Raw genomic sequence first — 18473 nt, 5'->3', positions numbered from 1 at the left:
CAGCCAATTTGCGCACAGATAGCTCCCAGAAACACCAATGGGTTAATGATCACATAATCTGTTTTTTTTTAGTGATGTTGATTGAGGGATAAATATTGGCCAGGACACTGGGGATAACTCCCCTGCTCTGCCTCAAAATAGTGCCATAGGATTGTTTACATCCATCTCTGGCAGTGCAGCACTCCTTCAGTACTACAGTGGAGTTGTTTGTGGGACCTTGCTCTGCACAAATTGGCTTCTGTGTTTATCTACATAACACAGTAGCCACTACACTTCACAACGTAGTTAATTAGTTTTAAAACACTTTGGTTTGTCCCAAGGACATGAAACACATTGGGTAAATGCAAATTTGCTCTTGCTTGGATCGTAGTGAGTCGTTGGCAATTAAACTGCTTCTGATTTTTATTAAAAAGTTTTCTCCAATTTTAAAGACTATATAGAAATAATACAAGTTTGAAGCAGGGAATATTCTGAATTTAAAAAGTGCTGTTTATAAGTATTACATTTTTTGCATATTAACTGTGAAATCCCAATGATCTCTAAAATTTAACATGCTTTGATATCATACATTTTGTAAAATCAGCCATAGTTCAACCTATGGGATTAAATACAAACTTGCCATTTGTTGCTGTTTCACATGTATGTTATCTGGAGTACTATGACTACACTCTTCAGATACAAAGTTCAGCACAATGTACTCTGTACAATGTACCAGTATCTGATTTACTATCTACTTGCTATGTTTCAATAAAAAAATGCCTTATTGATTTTTTTTACTCTATGTTAGGAATAAGCAAATTCTTCTTGCCTTCTGTTGCGTAAAAAGCTGCTCCTGATTTGCCTCCTCGGGCTTGCCATGGCACACAGTGAGAGAGAGATCGGATGAAGTCATCTTCATTGCTTGCCAAGATCACTTCTCGCATCTTGTGGAATTCTTCAGCATAATAAATTCGACAGTAAAACTTGGCATTGGCATCTGAAAATTCTGTAAAAAAAAAACATTTTTATAAACATGCCCACAGAATACAAATTTACAGTCGCCTTGACTACTGGCAATTGCTGTCATGGATCTGTAAAGTACCTATTGCTTTTGCTGTGTGTGTGGCCAAAGACCAATTCATTCACCCATCAACAGGGGGAATTAAAGATACTTTTGCAGAGATCTCAGAGCAAGAGCTATGGGTCAGGAAAAGTAGCCCATTTGAAGTATATTTCATGGGACCACAGTGGATCAATTCTAGTAAGATAAAAATCAGATTTAATACAAACTCTCTTCACGAGACAGGTGGTTGGGCATTGAATTACAAGATAGCAATGCAGTTAAAGTTCACAAACTCTTTATGGTTTCAACAGTCCAAAATGTTTTACTCCAAGGTATTTTTAAAATGTTGATCTTTCACTTACAATTTTGGTGTCCACATGGAGAATGCAATAGAGCTAGTGAGATACAGGTGAAAGAGTAATAAAAACATTCATGACACGTGTCCTCATGGCATGTGACAAAGTTAATGGTAGCATAGTACAGTATTAGTCTTTTCTCCCCACTAAATAGTGAGGAGGGAGGATCTGGTGAGCGGAAATTTAAAAAGTCAAAGAGAAAGGAGAAGGCAAACGTGCAGGGTGGCGAAAGAAGTAATAATAACCAGAGTGTGACAGGAAGTGGACAGAGCGTATACACAAGATAAAATTAAAAGCTCTGTATCTGAACACATGAAGCATTCATAACAAGACAGATGAGTTGAGGGCACTAATAGAAATTAATGGGTATGATGTGATTGCCATTACAGAGACGTGCTTGCAAGGTGACGAAGGCCGAGAACTAAATATTCAGGGGTATGTCGTCATTTCGTAAGGATAGGCAGAAAGGAAATGGAGGTGGGGTAGCTCTGTTAATAAAGGATGAGATCAGTGTAGTCGTGAGAAATTATATTCGCTCAGAAGATCAAGATGTAGAATCAGTTTGGGTGAGATAAGAAATAATAAGGGAAATAAGTCACTGGTGCAAGTGGAATCTTGGCCTTTATTGCAAAGGGGATGGAGTATAAAAGCAGGGAAGTCTTGCTACAGTTATACAGGGTATTGGTGAGGCCACACCTGGAATACTGCATGCAGTTTTGGTTTCCATATTTAAAAGAATATAATTGCTTTGGAGGCAGTTCAGAGATTCACTAGGTTGATTCCAGGGATGAGGGGGTTGACATGAGAAAAGGTTGAGGAGGTTGGGCCTCTACTCATTGGAATTCAGAAGAATGAGAGGTGATCTTATCAAAACGTATAAGATTATGAGGGGGCTTGACAAGGTGGATGCAGAGAGGATGTTTCCATTGATAGGGGAGACTAGAACTAGGGGGTATAATTTAAAACTGAGATGAGGAGGAATTTCTTCTCGGAGGGTTGTAAATCTGTGGAATTCGCTGCCTCAGAGAGCTAATGAAGCTGGGACATTGAATACATTTACGACAGAGATAAACAGTTTCTTAACCGATAAGGGAATAAAGGGAGCGGGAAGGGAAGTGGACCCAAGTCCATGATCGGATCAGCCATGATCGTATTAAATGGCGGAGTAGGCTCGATGGGCCGTATGACCTACAGGCCCCCAAACAGTATCCACTCTGTAGCACAGAGTATAAATCAAGAAATAATGGAGACTTGTTAGAAAAATACAGCAAAAATCATGGGCGATTTTAACCTTCATAATGATTGGACAAATCAAATTGGCAAAGGTAGCCTTGAGGAAGAGTTCACAGAGTGTATGCGGGATGGTTTCTTGGAACAATATGTGTGGAACCAACCATGGAGCAGACTATTTTAGATCTGGTAATGTGTAACGAGTCTGGATTAATTAATGATCTTGTAGTGAAGGATCCTCTTGAGAAGAGTGATCATAGCATGGTAGAATTTCAAATTCAATTTGAGGGTGAGAAAGCTAGGTGTCAAACTAGTGTCCTGAACTTAAATAAGGGTAATTACAAAGGTATGAAGGCAGAGTTGGTTAAAGTGGACTGGGAAAATATATTAAAGGGTAAGACTGTAGAAAAGCAGTGGCAAATATTTAAGGAGATATTTCATAATTCTCAGTAAAGATTTCTTCCAGTAAGAAAAAAAGATGCTGAGAAGGATGAACCATCCCTGGCTAACTAAGGAAGAAAAGGATGGTGTCAAATTGAAAATAAATGCATACAATGGTGCAAAGAACAGTGGAAGACCAGAGGATTGGGAAATTTTTAGAAACCAGCAAAGGATTACTGAAAAAATGATAAAGACAGAAGACAGCTCGAGAGTAAACTAGCAATAAATATAAATAGACAGTAAGAGCTTCTACAGGTATATAAAAAGGAAGCAAGTAGCTAAAGTAAACATTGGTCCCTTGGAGGATGAGACTGGAGAATTAATAGATGGGAAACAGGGAAATGGCAGAGACTTTGAACAAATATTTTGTATCGTTCTTCATGGTAGAGGACACTAAAAACATCCCAGTAATTGGTAATCAAGGAGCTATTGGAGGGAGGGGGGGGAACTTAAAACAATCTATCACTAGAGATAAAGTATTAGGCAAACTTATGCGACTAAAGGTTGACAAGTCCCCTGGACCTGATGGCCTACATCCTAGGGTCTGAAAAGAAGTGGCTGCAGAGATAGTGGATGCATTGCTTGTAATCTACCAAAATTCTCTGAATTCAGAAGAGGTCCCAGCGGACTGGAAAACCGCAACTGTAACACCCCTATTTAAGAAAGGGGGGAGACAGAAAGCAGGAAACTAGAGACCAGTTAGCCTAACATCTGTCATTAGGTAATAGCTGGAGTTCATTAAGGAAGTAGTAACAGGACATTTTGAAAATCATAATGCAGTCAAGCAGAGTCAGCATAGTTTTATGAAAAGGAAATCATGTTTGACAAATTTGCTGGAGTTCTTTGAGGATGTAACAAGCAGAGTGGATAAAGGGGAACCAGTAGATGGCGTGTATTTCGATTTCCAGAAAGCATTCGATAAGGTGCCACACAAAGGTTACTGCACAAGATAAGAGCTCAAGGGGTTGGGGGTAATATATTAGCTTGGATAGAGGATTGGTTAACAGAAAACAGAGAGTCAGGATAAATGGATCATTTTCAGGTTGGCAAACTAACTAGTGGGGTGCCACAGGGATCAGTGCTGGGGCCTCAACTATTTACAATTTATATTAATGACTTGGATGAAGGGACCGAGTGTAACAGCCAAATTTGCTGATAATACAAAGGTAGGTGGGAAAGCAAGTTGTGAGGAGGACACAAAGAATCTACAGAGAGATATAGATAGGCTCAATGAGTGGGCAAAAATGTCAGGTCGACTATAATGTGGGAAAATGTGAGGTTATCCACTTTGGTAGGAAAAATAAAAAAGCAAATTATAATTTAAATGGAGAGCGATTACAAAATGCTGTAGTACAGAGGGATCTGGGGGTTCTTGTACATGAAACGCAAAAAGTTAGCATGCAGGTACAGCAAGTAATCAGGAAGGCAAATGGAATGTTGCCCTCTATTGCAAGGGGGATGGAGTATAAAAGTAGGAAGTCCTGCTCCAACTGTACAGGGTGCTGGTAAGACCATACCTGGAATACTGCGTACAGTTTTGGTCTCCTTATTTAAGGAAGGATATTGGAGGCACTTCAGAGAAGGTTCACGAGGTTGATTCCCGAGATGAAGGGGTTGTCATATGAAGAAAAGTTGAGCTGGTTTGGCCTATACTCATTGGAGTTTAGAAGAATGAGAGGTGATCTTATTGAAACATCTGAGATTCGGAGGGGGCTTGACAGGATAGATGCAGAGAGGATGTTTCCCCTCATGGGGGAATCTAGAACTAGGGGCATAGTTTCAGAATAAGGGATCGACCATTTAAAACAGAAATGAGGAGGAATTTCTTCTCAGAGGGTCGTGAATCTTTGGAATTCTCTACCTGAGAGAGCTGTGGAGGCTGGGTCTTTGAATATATTTAAGGTGGAGATAAGACAGATTTTTGAATGATAAGGGAGTCAAGGGTTATAGGGAGCAAGTGTGGAAGTGGAGTTGAGGCCAAGATCAGATCAGCCATGATTTTAATGAATGGCGGAGCAGGCTCGAGGGGCCAAATGGCTTACTGCTGCTCCTATTTCTTATGTTCTTGTCCCCCAGTAGTGAAATACTTGACACTGCTCACTATATACACATTTCTCAATTCGATTAGACCTGGTGGTACATGCTTATGTGTGTGACTTTAAAGAACACTGATCAATTTCAACTTCCTTAAACAAAGGTGTGGAGGTTGTCAAATATTGTCTGATAACATTCCTGTGAAGTATCTTGGGGCATTTTACTACGTTAAAAGGAACTAAATAAATGCAAGTTGTATATAAGCAAGTGATTGCAAGTTCATTTTGTACTAAAATATAGCACCTTTCACAACCTCAGAACGTCCTAAAGTGCTTTGCAGCTAATTAAGTACTTCATGTATAGTCACTGTTGTAATGTGGTAAATGTGGCAGCCAATTTGCGCACAGTAAGGTCCCACAAACAGCTGTCCCTAGATAGTCTATTTAGTGATGTCGGTTAAGGGATAAATTTTGGCCAGAGGAGAACTGCCCCACTTTCTTCAAAATAGTGCCATGGGATCATGAGCGTTTAACGCCTCATCCAAAAGATGGCACCTGACAATCCAGCGTTCTCTCAGTTATACACTGAAGTATCAGTCTGGATTATATGCTCAAGTCTCTGGAGTGGGACTTGAACCCACAACTTTCTGACTCAGGCGAGTGTATTACCAGAGCCAAGGCTGACACCTAAGCCCAAGAACTGGAGGGTAATGTAAAGGAAGACTTGTGTGCTTGCATTAACAAGTACTACAAGCAAGTAGAGTGTAGCTGGGGTAGAATTAGTTCCCCAAAGAGCACTGTGGATGGGTCGGAGGTTATAAACAAAATGGCAAGTCAAGATTTCTCATGAAATTGCTCAATTCAACTCATTAGTCTTAACAGTTGAGTCAAATGTTGTCATCTTTCCAAAAATGTAAATGATCCCTCTTTTCCTTCTCACCACTTATTCTAAATTATCCAACCAGCAGTGTTCAAATGCTTTCTCTCTTTCATAATTTATAGCTGATCAAGTAGATGGTGAAGTGGGAACATTTAAGTAAGTTACTCTAAATTGCAACTTAATGGGAACTTACATACACACATTGCACCACATTGACAAGCCAGGGTAAAACACTAGCTCCTTTATCAAAACAGGCAGTTGCAAAGTTTGTTTTTGCCTCCTTTATCAAAACAGGCAATTGCAAAGTTTGTTTTTGCCTGATATTCCCGGACAACGGAGGCAGCGCGAGCCTGGAGCAGCTGGAGGGAGTTTTGAAAAAAAGCTGCGCCATGACAATGGAGGCCGCTCGATCCTAGAGCAACTGGAGGGAGTTTTGAAAAAAAGCTGCTCCCTGACAACGAAGGCAGCTCGAGCCTGGAGCCATAACAGACCTGTCAAGCGGACAAAATGAGAAATAAAAAGTAATGAAATGATGATGTCACAAGGATGGAGGACAGTGATTGATTCAATTAATATGGAAGAACCAATGGACAGGGAATGAATTTTAAAGAAAGCAAATCCAATTTAATTTCCTTCAATTGCTGATTTTCTAATTTTTAAAAACTTAATTTATAATTTGTATATATTATTTAATTTTGTTTAATTATAATTAATCTTTATTATCCTGATTTCACTATTGTATACTCCTTATTGTATTAGTTTGAATTTCATTTTTTTTTAAGTTTTCTCGCCTGCATCTATCTGCGTGCACATTTTGGCTGCCGCTTCAGACCCAAGCCTTTAACCTCTTTTACACTTCCTTCTCCCACCTTTTCTCACTTTCCCTCCCTGGTCAATATCTAACGTGTTGTAAGATTGTTATGAAGTGCATTGGAAGGTTTTACTATGTTAAAAGATGCTATATAAATAAAAGTTATCATAGGCAGTCCCTCAGAATCGAGGAAGACTTGCTTCCACTCCTGAAGGGAGTTCTTTAGTGGCTGAACAGTCCAATATGAGAGCCACATACTCTGTCACAAGTGGGAGAGATAGTCGTTGATGGAAGGGGTGGGTGGGACTGGTTTGCCGCACGCTCTTTCCGCTGCCTGCGCTTGATTTCTGCATGCTCTCGGCGTTAAGACTCGAGGAGCTCAGCACCCTCTCGATTGCACTTCCTCCACTTAGAGCGGTCTTGGGCCAGGGACTCCCAGGTGTCAGTGGGGATGTCACACTTTATTAGGGAGGCTTTGAGGGTGTCCTGGAAGCATTTCCGCTGCCCACCTTTGGCTCGTTTGCCGTGAAGGAGCTCTGAGTAGAGCACTTGCTTTGGGAGTCTCGTGTCTGGCATGCGGATTATGTGGTCTGCCCAGCGGAGCTGATCGAGTGTGGTCAGTGCTTCAATGCTGGGGATGTTAGCCTGAATGAGGACACTGATGTTGGTGCGCCTGTCCTCCCAGAATCTTGCGGCGACATCGTTGATGGTATTTCTCCAGCAACTTGGTGTCTACTGTACATGGTCCATGTCTCTGAGCCATACAGGAGGGCAGGTACTACTACAAGCCCTGTAGACCATGAGCTTGGTGGCAGTTTTGAGGGCCTGGTCTTCAAACACTCTTTTCCTCAGGCGGCCGAAGGCTGCACTGGCGCACTGGAGGCGGTGTTGGATCTAGTCGTCGATGCCTGCTCTTGTTGATAGGAGGGTCCCGAGATATGGGAAGTGGTCCACGGTGTCCAGGGCTGCGCCGGGATCTTGATGACTGGGGGGGCAGTGCTGTGCGGTGAGGACAGGCTGGTGGAGGACCTTTGTCTTACAGATGTTTAGTGTAAGGCCTATGCTTTCGTAAGCCTCAGTAAATACATTGACTATGTCCTGAAGTTCAGCCTCGATGTGCGCAGGCGCAGGCGTCGTCCATGTGCTGTAGCTCGATGACAGAGGTTGGGGTGATCTTGGATCTGGCCTGGAGATGGCGCAGGTTGATCAGGTTCCCACTGGTTCTGTAGTTTAGTTCCACTCCAGCGGAGAACTTGTTGACTGTGAGGTGTAGCATGGCGGCGAGAAAGATTGAGAAGAGGGGGGGGCGATGACGCAGCCCTGTTTGACCCCTGTCCGGACATGGATTGGGTCTGTGGTGGATCTGTTGGTAAGGATCATGGCCTGCATGTTGTCGTGGAGCAGGCGGAGGATGGTGACATGGTGGTATCCGAAACGGAGGATGACGCTCTATCGACCCTCGCGGTTGACAGTGTCAAAGGTCGTTGTAAGGTCGAAGGCGGCCATGTATAAGGGCTGGCACTGTTCCCTGCATTTTTCTTGTAGCTGTCGCGCTGCAAAAATCATGTCCGTTGTGCCCTGTAGGGGACGAAATCCGCACCGTGATTCTGGGAGAAGCTCCTCGGCCACAGGGAAGAAGACGGTCGAGGAGGACTCTAGCGACGGCTTTCCCAGTGGCTGATAGCAGGGAGATTACGGTGTAGTTGCCGCAGTCAGACTTGTCCCCTTTTTTAAAGATGGTCATGATTACTGCATCTCAGATCCCCCGGCATTCTCTCCTCCCTCCAGATGAGAGAGATGAGGTTGTGTATTCGCGCCAGCAGTGCCTCTCCACCATACTTCAATGCCTCAGCAGGGATTCCATCCGTACCCGTAGCCTTGTTTTTAAGCTGACTTATGGCCTTTTCTACCTCGTGCAGCATTGGGGTCTCTGAGGTGGTGGCAGGTAGCATGCTACGGGACGGAGTAGAGAACACTCAAGTCAAAGACAGAGTCTCGATTGAGGAGATCTTCGAAGTGCTCCTTCCAGCAGGCCCCGACTGCCTTGGTGTCCTTGATGAGTGTTTACCCATTCTTGGCCAGAAGTGGGGTGGGGCCTTCGATGTTTGGCCTTGACTGCGTTGAAGAATCCTCGTACATCATGGTTGTCAGCCAGCTGTTGTATCTTCTGTGCTTTCTCCATCCACCACCTGTTCTTTACATCCCGGGTTTTTTGATGGACCTCAGCCTTGAGCCGTCTGTAATGCTGCTCCCGAGTTAGGTTGTTGTTTAAGGCTCAGAAATGCCCTGCGCTTGCGATCTATTAGCTCTTGGATCTCCTGATCATTCTCATCAAACCAGTCCTGGTGTTTCCTGGTTGAGTAACCAAGGATCTCTTTGCAGGCACTGGTTATGGAGGCCTGGAGGGCATACCAAGCGCTGTGGGGTCGTCAAGGCACGCCAGGTTAGCTGTGAGGCGCTGGCTGTATAGGGCTCGCTTAGCTGGGTCCTTAAGTGCTCTGGCATTGACTTTTTTGCAGCACTGCTTCTACTGCCCCCTCCGCTTTGGGGCTATGTTGATGTCGATGATGGATCAGATTAGGCTGTGGTCCGTCCAGCAGTTGTCGGCTTCTGTCATGGCGTGGGTGATGCACACAGCGTTGTGATCCCTGGCTCGGACGATGACATAGTCGAGCAGATGCGAGTGCTTGGAGCGAGGGTGCTGCCACGATGCCTTGTATTTGTCCCTCTGGCAGAACAAGGTGTTGGTGATGGCAAGTTCGTGCTCTAGACATTTTGTCAGGAGTAGGGTGCTACTGGAGTTGGCTTTCCCTACCCCCTCTTTGCCAATCATGCCTTCCCAGAGTCTGTGTCCTTGCCAACCTTGGCGTTGAAGTCACCGAGGAGGATCAGTTTGTCACCCGCGGGTCACAGAACAGGGATTTTGAGAGGTTGGTGTAAAAACCCTCTTTGGCCTCGTCAGTTGCATCGAGCGTTGGGGCGTACGCACTGATGATTGTGACACACTGGTTCTGGGATTGGGTGAGTCACAGAGTCATGAGGCATTCGTTAGCCCCGCAGGGGAAGTCTTTGAGGCGGTCAACCAGCTCGTTTTTGATGGCAAAACCGACTCAGTGGAGGTGGCGTTCTTCCTCTGGTTTCCCTTTCCAGAAGGAGGTGTAACCTCCGCCTTGTTCCTTGAGCTGGCCTTCTCCTGCCCGCCGGGTTTCGCGTGGGCGGCGATGTGGCGTTCCGGCCTGTTGCTGTTGGGGTGGTCCATGAGGGTTCTGACATTCCAGGTCCCGAACTTCATGTTAACGGAGTGGAATCTGGTCATTGTCACATAGTTGTGTGTGGGAGCTTGCTGTGCATAAATTGGCTGCCATGTTTCCTACATTACAACAGTGATTATACTTCAAAAGTACTTCATTGGCAGTAGAGCGCTTTGGGACATCCTGAGGTCATGAAAAGCTCTATATAAATGCAAGTCTTTCTTTTCTAGATTATGCTGCAATATGTCCGTACTTGTATTAGGGCTGTCCGCAAATGATACGGTTGTGGAGGCCATTATTCATGCTTGACCGTTCTCAGCAGGTTGTTTGAGATAATTCTGGAAAGCGATTGTAAGTGGGAATTTCATTTTATTCTTTTTCACTTGAGGACATTGAAGTCAACTTCCAGCTGAAGTCAGCTAATTGAACACAAACCAGGAACTGAATCTGGGACATACTTGGTCTGTATCGCTCAGTGTCAAATCATGAGGTGCATTTATATAAATATACAATTAGAAGTATAAGCTGAAGCATTTGACAGTGAAATAAGTTCAACAGATCATCAACAATACTTACGTAGTTCCACATGTGGGTTTCCAAGCTGCTTCTTTTGTTTGTCTCCATCACCATCATCTAAAATAAAGCAACACTGAACCACTTAATGTGGGAATTCTGACTAAACAGTTTTAATTATCTTTAGTATATAACTCTATATAGTCTGCATGAACAATGCTAAAGTTACATTTTTATCTGAAGTGAGAAGTTCATAAGAAAAACACTCTTCAATCTCATCTGCATTTACATTGCAAATCTGCAATTTGGTTACGTGTTATTGCAATCTACACTTCCTACATATAATTCTCGTTTGAAGTTATATTTAGGGAAAGAGGCTGAAAAAAGATCATCTGTTCGTTAGACTGAAAAATCTACTGACATGAATCATTCAAGTTAATATAAATGGTTTAGCACCATTAGTGATATATCAAAGATATTGGGCTCAATTTTCCCCAAAGCTTTTTTTTTTGGTGTACTTGCAGTTATGCCCGTTAAGCAACTTAAAAACACATTGCAACAACTTACCTCCAATTATGTTGCGTGCCCCCCTCCCCCCACCTATGCTGATCCCCGTCCCTATCCCAGGCCAAAGGGCCTCCTGATCCTCTCCCCCACCCATCCCTAGCGGCTTGTCTGTCCGCTCCCCTGCCCCTAGCCCTGGCCAAGTGGCCTCCCGGTCTGCTCCCCGGCCCGTCCCTAGCGCCATGCCAGTCCCGCTCCCCTGCCTGCAGCACCTTGCCGGTCTGCTTTCCCACCCCTAGCCCAGAGTGGTCTCCCGATCCGATCCACTACCCGCGCCCCTAGCGCCTTGCCGGTCCCATTCCCCCGCCCCTAGCCCTGGCCGAAAGGCCTCCCGGGCCGCTCCCCGGCCCCTATTCCAGGCCGAGTGGCCTCCCGGTCCGCTCCCCCATTCCTATCCCAGGCTGAGTGGCCTCCTCCCTCACGGTCCTTGTACCTAACTATACCCGAAAGGCTTCCCCCGCCCTCTCTCCCCTCTCCTGCTGCTGCTGTCCGGGGACCTGCTGCACTTACCTGTGCCGATTTCCTTAACTCTCCAGAAGGTTTTTCTGCAGAGGTCACATATGCTGCCCTAAGAAGAACTGGAATAACTCTCAGCTGGTCATCTTCCCTAAATGGCCAGAATTGGTGCGGGTGACAGGTTACGCCCCCTTTGGCTGAAAAAAAAAGTACCTAAAAAAATCGTAACTAACTGAGCTGGTGCAAATTGATCGGGGAAACTATTTAAAAAAAAACCTTAAACCCCAAAAAGCAGCCTGCTCCAAAAATACAGCGCAAATCACTGGGGAAAATTGAGCCCCTTAAAACCACATTTATACATTGATGCATTTTTTTTTGATATACCAGATCAAGAAAGGTTTCCTGTAAAAAATTACAAATCTTAAGCATTCTCGTTCTACTAATTACTGGTTTAATTCCAGTTACTTTCATAAAACAAAAACAAACTGCCGGTGGTTTAGGTACCTAACCTGTTTTAGGAGAAAAGCATCAGTAAATCGGTTACTGCAATAAACCTGATCATGCAATTATAGAGTTACAATAATCACAAATTCAAAGTGATCCACAATTTGTTGCAAATCTAAATTTACAATTAATAGCTGGCAAATATCAAGCCTAAGTATTTTTCATCTAATATATTACAGACTGTGCTCAATACACTTAGAAAATCATGTTCAATAAAATAGGACACATGGAGACCAAACTTTGAAAAAAACTTTGCAATGTAATAAACTTATTCTCAAAGTAAAGTTAATCAGAGCTTCTCTGATTTTCTGACCTTTCTAAACTTTAGACTTAAATAATGTATATTATACAACCTGTGAGACTGAATTTCCCCTCTTCGTGGCAAAAAAAGTATTATTTTTAAGCCTTTTTGGATGCCTCATTCTTCCTTACAATTGGCAAAACTGCTCTGTCCCCTTATGTTGTGGTTGAAGTCAATTAGCATTGCTGTGCTAGATACCAAGTGCGATGAAGGAGTTTGAAGTTTAGAATCTTATGAAAATGCTTCCAATCTCAAATGATAACATTAATATTTTATATACAATTGAAAACTTGCTATGTACACAAACGTGCACCAGTCTGGTTGACAATGTTAATAAGCTATCATGTATCTGCAGAAAAATACACAGTAAACATGAACATTTTAATTTCTCATGCTGATATGACATCAGTCATATAAATTCAATCTTTTGGAAATAAGCTTAATGTTTTTGTGTTGCACTGAGAATAATTGGGTCTTTAGACACCAAAGGAAGTGTCATTATATCTATGCTTTGTGCTGGTACTGTTAGATTTCCTAAGTTTAAGGGCTGCAACAATGTAAATACAAGTTGAACCTTCCTTATCGGGAACCCTCGCGACCTGGCCTGTTCTGGATAAGGGATTTTTGCGGACGAGGGGTGGTCACATTGGGCTCAAGTTTCGGATCCCCGCTAGAACGGCGCACATCGGAGAGGCCCGCCTAATTTGTAGAAGTGAAAAAGCGGCAAATACTTACCTCGCGATTCTCTGCTATCTGTAGACCCGTTTCCAGCTCGGTGTGGTGCAGCAGGAGCTGTTGGAAGCGGAGCTATAGTCCTGTGCCAAAAACAGTGCTGGCAGCTGCGCGCGTAAACAGTGCTGGCAGCTGCGCGCGTGCACAGTGGAGGCTGCGCGCGTGCGCAGTAGCTCATGGCCCTCCCAGCGCGCTGTCTCCGGGCGACAACCCTATCCCTGGTTGAAGGGATGTCACCCCTATCCCAGGCCGAGTGGTCTGACAGTACTTACCTCTTCCATGGCGGCCCGCCCGGCATCTCCTGGGGCAGGCCCTGCCCGAACCTCATTGGCAGCAGGGCCCACTTGCCCGGCATCTCGCTGGGGGGCAGGCCCCGCCTGAAGTCCTCGGCGTCGGCAGCGGAGCCCGCCTGAAGTCCTGGTCGGCGGCGGGGCCCTCCTGAAGTCCTGGGTGGTGGTCTGTCATCTGCTGGGGGCGGGCTCCGCCCAAAGTGCTGGTCAGCGGTGGGGCCCCGCCCGACTGGCATCTCCTGGGGGGACCCATCCCAGCACACTGTTGGAGGGCTCCTGGTGCCGCAGGTGAGTAGAAACTTAATTTTTTCTTTATTGATTGAATTTTTATTTTTAATTTAATTTTTGTTTGATTTTTTAATTATTTTAATTTTTTAATAATTTTTTGATTTATTGGTTGATTTATTTATCATTTATTATTGATGATGGCTCTTTATTTGTAAAAATGGTGTTTAATGCTTGTAAACTTCCCTCCCCCACCCCACCCCCACCGCCCATCTCTCGTTCCCTGTGCCGAATTTCAAAAGTGTAGGCAAGGTTTTTCTGAGCGCACAAATATCTACACTTACTCCATTCTAAGTTAGTTTCGAGTAAGTTTTCACTGCTTAAACTTGCAAAACAGACATAAGTGGCTTGTCACGCCCCCTTTTGGAAAAAAAAACTTCTAAAATGAAATTATTCTAACTCACTAGAACTGGAGCAAACTAAATGCTGAGAATTGCAATTTCTAAGATGCTCCATTCTAAACTAGTTGCTCCAAAAAAAATAGGAGCAACTCAGGCTGAAACTTGAGCCCATTAAATTGGATGGTACAGAGACTGAGCAAGGGGGTATTAGGGCTGGCTGGCTTGGGGCTGGGAGTACGGCAGAGGGATCATGGGGGAGGTTGCGGGGTCAGGTCAGCGACTGCAGGAATCGGCAGCGAGGAAGGACTTCAATTTGTTCATGTCGGAGTTCTGCGCATGCGCCGGGAATGGTTCCAGACGAAGAAGTGTGGTCCTGGATAAGGGAGTTCTGGATAAGGAAGGTTCAACCTATACTACATCCCTTCAACTGGTGTCTAAAGCATCACCAGTAAATTTTCCACAGAAACTAATGAAAATGCACAAAGGACATACTTCATCAATGCACATAATATATTGCAATCAATTTTATGATGTGCAGTTCCCTGTGTCTCATTTCAGGTCTCGGCCCTTCACTATAGGATATTACCTATAGGTTGACATGGCTTAGATCAGGAAGTTGATGTGCAGAGAGCTGCAGGAACAAACACCTGCTACTAAGGATCAATTTACTGGCAGTATGATGGTCAGTCAGCATCATCCCAAAAGAATGAGACTCTTCAATGGAGTCACATCTGCTATGCGCTGATTTCAGAGGGTCAAACAGACATGTCTATCTGTTTAAAAAAAGGCTTTAAATTCTAAGCAAATGGACAAACAACTTCAACATTTCATTTGAAGATTTAACACACAGGAAAGGATTAACAGCTAAAGAATCTCAGCTCGCGCATTCTGCCAATAAATCAATATTTAAACAGGTACTTAAAATGAGTTGCTAATAATATGGGTTATGAAGCATACCAATAAGTGCTATTTACTTGTAACATGGCCCAGACCAGTACTTTTCACACTATAAGGGACAAAATAGCATTCTGCAATAAATATGGAATTGCAGAGCTAAAAAGAGAACAAAGCCTTTTACATCATTAAAGCAACTACTTCATGCACAGCACTCAACTTTTGCAGCCGGGTAGCTTTCGTGATACATAGTTGGTCAACAACAGTATTGCTGAGGGGAGAGAGAGTTGCTTCCAGTAATGGCTCTAAAAAAATAACTTTGCAATGGAGTAAGGAAAAACAAGTATCATCAGCAACGTAGAAGTCCAAAAGGTACACAAATTGTCATTCTATAAGATTTAGTGCATCAGCGACCAGCATTTAACTGTACCTTGCAACTCTGCAGCATGATTCTCTGCCCCTTCTTTCCCTGATTGTGTGACCTGGTAATAAGCACTATCTGCACCTCGTAAAGTCTCTTTTTTCTGTATGGACAGATCAGGGCTTCTATCCCCTGACCCTCGGAAAAATGACAAAACTCCAGATGTCTTTCTTGCTAGAAAAGAGCAAGAACATTTTTTTTTATAATTTCTAACTGAATTCCTGTCAGCTTCTGCTAACAACTAAAAAGTGAGCCAGCGGTAGCAAAGAAAAAAAAATAGCTGTGGGCTGCTGAACCGTTTATGCTATAGTGCACTCCAAAGCTGGTATTGTATCTCCACAAGCCTTTCAAAATAAACTTACATGTTTGTTCGGAGTCGGTGCTGCGATTCCCTTGACTGCTGCTGCTTTCTAAGTGCCTTGCAGGACTATTGGTCTTTGGTCTGTCTACATTACTGAAACATGAAGCGATGAAAAACAAGCAACGTAAGTGGAACATAAAGATTATTTTTAAATATATATAAATTTTAGGTTACATGCATAAAATAACTACATCTAGATCTCTTTTCAGGAATAAAAAGGTTAGATTTAGCACCCTGTACATTGAAAACCACAGAAACCTGTCTCAGGATCTTCCAGCAAACAATCTGTAAAGGGCACATTTCAGAAGCTTTGCTTAGCAGGTTAATATCAAAGACTGTAACTTTCCCATTGCTGGATACCGGAGGTAAAAACAGCGTTTGCCGTCATGTTGTGGAAGACAGGCGTTAACGCAGAAACAATACCACCACAGAAATGGGCAAGGGCTTGAAAATGAGCAATGTAATGCAAATTGGACGGAAATCCACAGCACAGAAACAAGATCTAAAAACAAAATGCTGCTGTGATTCAAGCTGATGGATCACATTAGCAAAGTTCCATTTAAGGAACGACATCTGAACATACTTGAAGAATCCAAGCACTCCTGGGTCTGACCCACAACAGAGCAGTGACATTCAATAAATACCAGAAATTTGTCTCCACACCCTTTCTCTTGCACCTCCCTCCCCATCCAAATTACTTTGCCTGTTGTACTCCTTCATCACTTCCGTTCTTCACAGATTCTCGTCCGAGATCTTCTACAGCAATCTTGTATTCCTTACAACTGCAGAAAATATTTAAAAAAGTTAAAGGCTAGAATTCACACAAGGTACTATATCTGTGAAAAAATAAAGGTTAAAAAACTAAACACAGTACCTGAGCGCAAATGCAATGATTGAACTTGGCTCCTTCTCACACACTGTAATCGGTACACGTTCATGCTCCCACATCAGGTAGTGCTTATCTGGATCACTATTAAAAAAATTTAAATACATGGTCACACTACCATACTAAAATCGGTTAGTTAATAGAATACTTCAATGCAAATTGCTTTGTAAATATCAGAGTTCACAAAGGCCTCATATTTTATTGTACAACTGGCATTTTGGAGGTTAAGTTGATGAGTAATTGGTTATGTTTCATTTCCAGACCTTGGATCAATTCTAATTCTTAATGTTCTTTTCCTTATATGTAACAGTGAATGCTGAATTATACGTTGAGATACATTAGGTCTGGTCTCGACATCAGTGTGATCAACATTCATGATAGTGTATTATACCTACTTGTGGATACTTTTCATAAAATTATACCATGGTTCTGGTCAATGGAGGTATTGCAATAAACAGAAATATTTTAGTATCTTCATAAAAAAAACCTCAACGTTCTTGATATATATCCCAGTTTTTATCTCCATAATTGCAAACAAGGGACTCATTAAAATTTAGGAATGGAATTCAAAATGGCATCAAACACCAGAAAGTGACTTTTTTTTTTTAAATAAAAAAAAACATTCTGGCTCATTTTAAAATGTGTACAGGAGAACAAAACTTACAATGGGAAAGGAATGGGGTTATAGCTGCTTCCAGGAAGTAGATTGGCAAAAATGGCCTTCATAGTTGACTTTTCTTTCACTTGACTGTCACTGGAGCCCAGCAGGTGTCCATCATATACATCTGCAAGTATTAACATAACATTCAAATTCATTGTATTGAAAAACCCAATACGTGTAAACAAGGCGATTGAATGATGCCGAAGTCTCAAATGTACACTTTGGCTATCTTTTTCCCTTCAATGCAATTCTACCAGAATGGACCTGTTTTAAGAAAGAGAACTAAAAATGCAGTATGAATTCTTTGCTTCAACGCTATCACTCGTTGTTCAATAAGTCAAAATTAAACAACAAATAACTTTACTTAAAAACATGGGGGAGAAATTCGGTCACGCCCCATTTGGGGAACTAACTTTTCAAATTTGAGAATTTAACGCCAGGCACTAATGATTCTGAACTTTTACTAAATTGGATGTTACCACCCCAGGAAGCAACTGGAGCGCTGCACCAAGCGCTAATGACCTCAAACAGGGCTCTACAGGGGCGCTACCAGCAGAGTGATAATGAATTTCATGTACAATTCATTCAACAATGATCCTTCACACTGGCTCCTTCCAGCTCTTAAAGGGGAGATTGTATCATTGTGCAGATCTTCATTTTCAACAATGCGGGCTCTGAAGACAACCTGCGAGCAACTGAATTGCCTGATGGCAATGGCTCATCCTACTCCCAGGGAGGGCTCATCGTTTCACAGATATGGCATTGATGGCTGGAGGGAAGCAAAAGAGGGCAGTGCTGTCCCCGGCCACTGGAAGGAGGCCATTGCCACGTGTCTTCAGGGCAATGTGGAGGGAAGTGGCCAAGAGGTCTCGGCCAGTAGCGTGGTGCAACGCAACTTGACACAAAGCCGGAAGAAATTCAATGACCTCAGTTGGATGGTCAGGGTGAGTACATGCTTCAACAGGTCCTACATATCAGCATCGGAATCTCACCACACCCCCACCAAACATCTGCAGCTACTCAAACTCGCATCCACATCTCATGCCTTCGCTACTATCACAGCTATTCAACGACGGCAAGCATATCTCCCAAACACATAGCTGGACTCTGACTCAGACACATTCATTTCTTTTGCAGGCCAAGATGGCCCACAATAGAAGGGAGCAGCAGACAACAGGCAGGGCTGATGCACAGCTCCAGCAGCTTTCAGACCTTGAGTG

At 43.3% G+C, this 18473-nt stretch overlaps 1 protein-coding gene across 3 annotated transcripts in view; it reads right to left on the bottom strand.

Annotated features, from left to right (window-relative positions):
• pikfyve (phosphoinositide kinase, FYVE finger containing) overlaps positions 1-18473 on the bottom strand; it is a 215381-nt gene that overhangs the window by 20925 nt on the left and 175983 nt on the right. For 2 of the 3 annotated variants that reach the window (XM_070876033.1, XM_070876035.1), the window contains 7 exons: positions 17257-17377; positions 16581-16676; positions 16405-16488; positions 15708-15799; positions 15355-15519; positions 10621-10677; positions 809-985 (listed from right to left, as the gene is read on the bottom strand). In XM_070876033.1, coding sequence (XP_070732134.1) covers positions 809-985; positions 10621-10677; positions 15355-15519; positions 15708-15799; positions 16405-16488; positions 16581-16676; positions 17257-17377 — 792 coding nt within the window. The remainder of the gene's footprint in view (positions 1-808; positions 986-10620; positions 10678-15354; positions 15520-15707; positions 15800-16404; positions 16489-16580; positions 16677-17256; positions 17378-18473) is intronic. The other variant, XM_070876034.1, reaches the window with a different exon arrangement.

The sequence above is a fragment of the Pristiophorus japonicus genome, chromosome 3 (assembly GCF_044704955.1).
Source record: "Pristiophorus japonicus isolate sPriJap1 chromosome 3, sPriJap1.hap1, whole genome shotgun sequence".
NCBI lineage: Eukaryota > Metazoa > Chordata > Chondrichthyes > Pristiophoridae > Pristiophorus > Pristiophorus japonicus.
The sequence above is the reverse complement of the archived record's forward strand: the minus strand, read 5'-3'. Positions and strand labels throughout refer to the sequence as shown.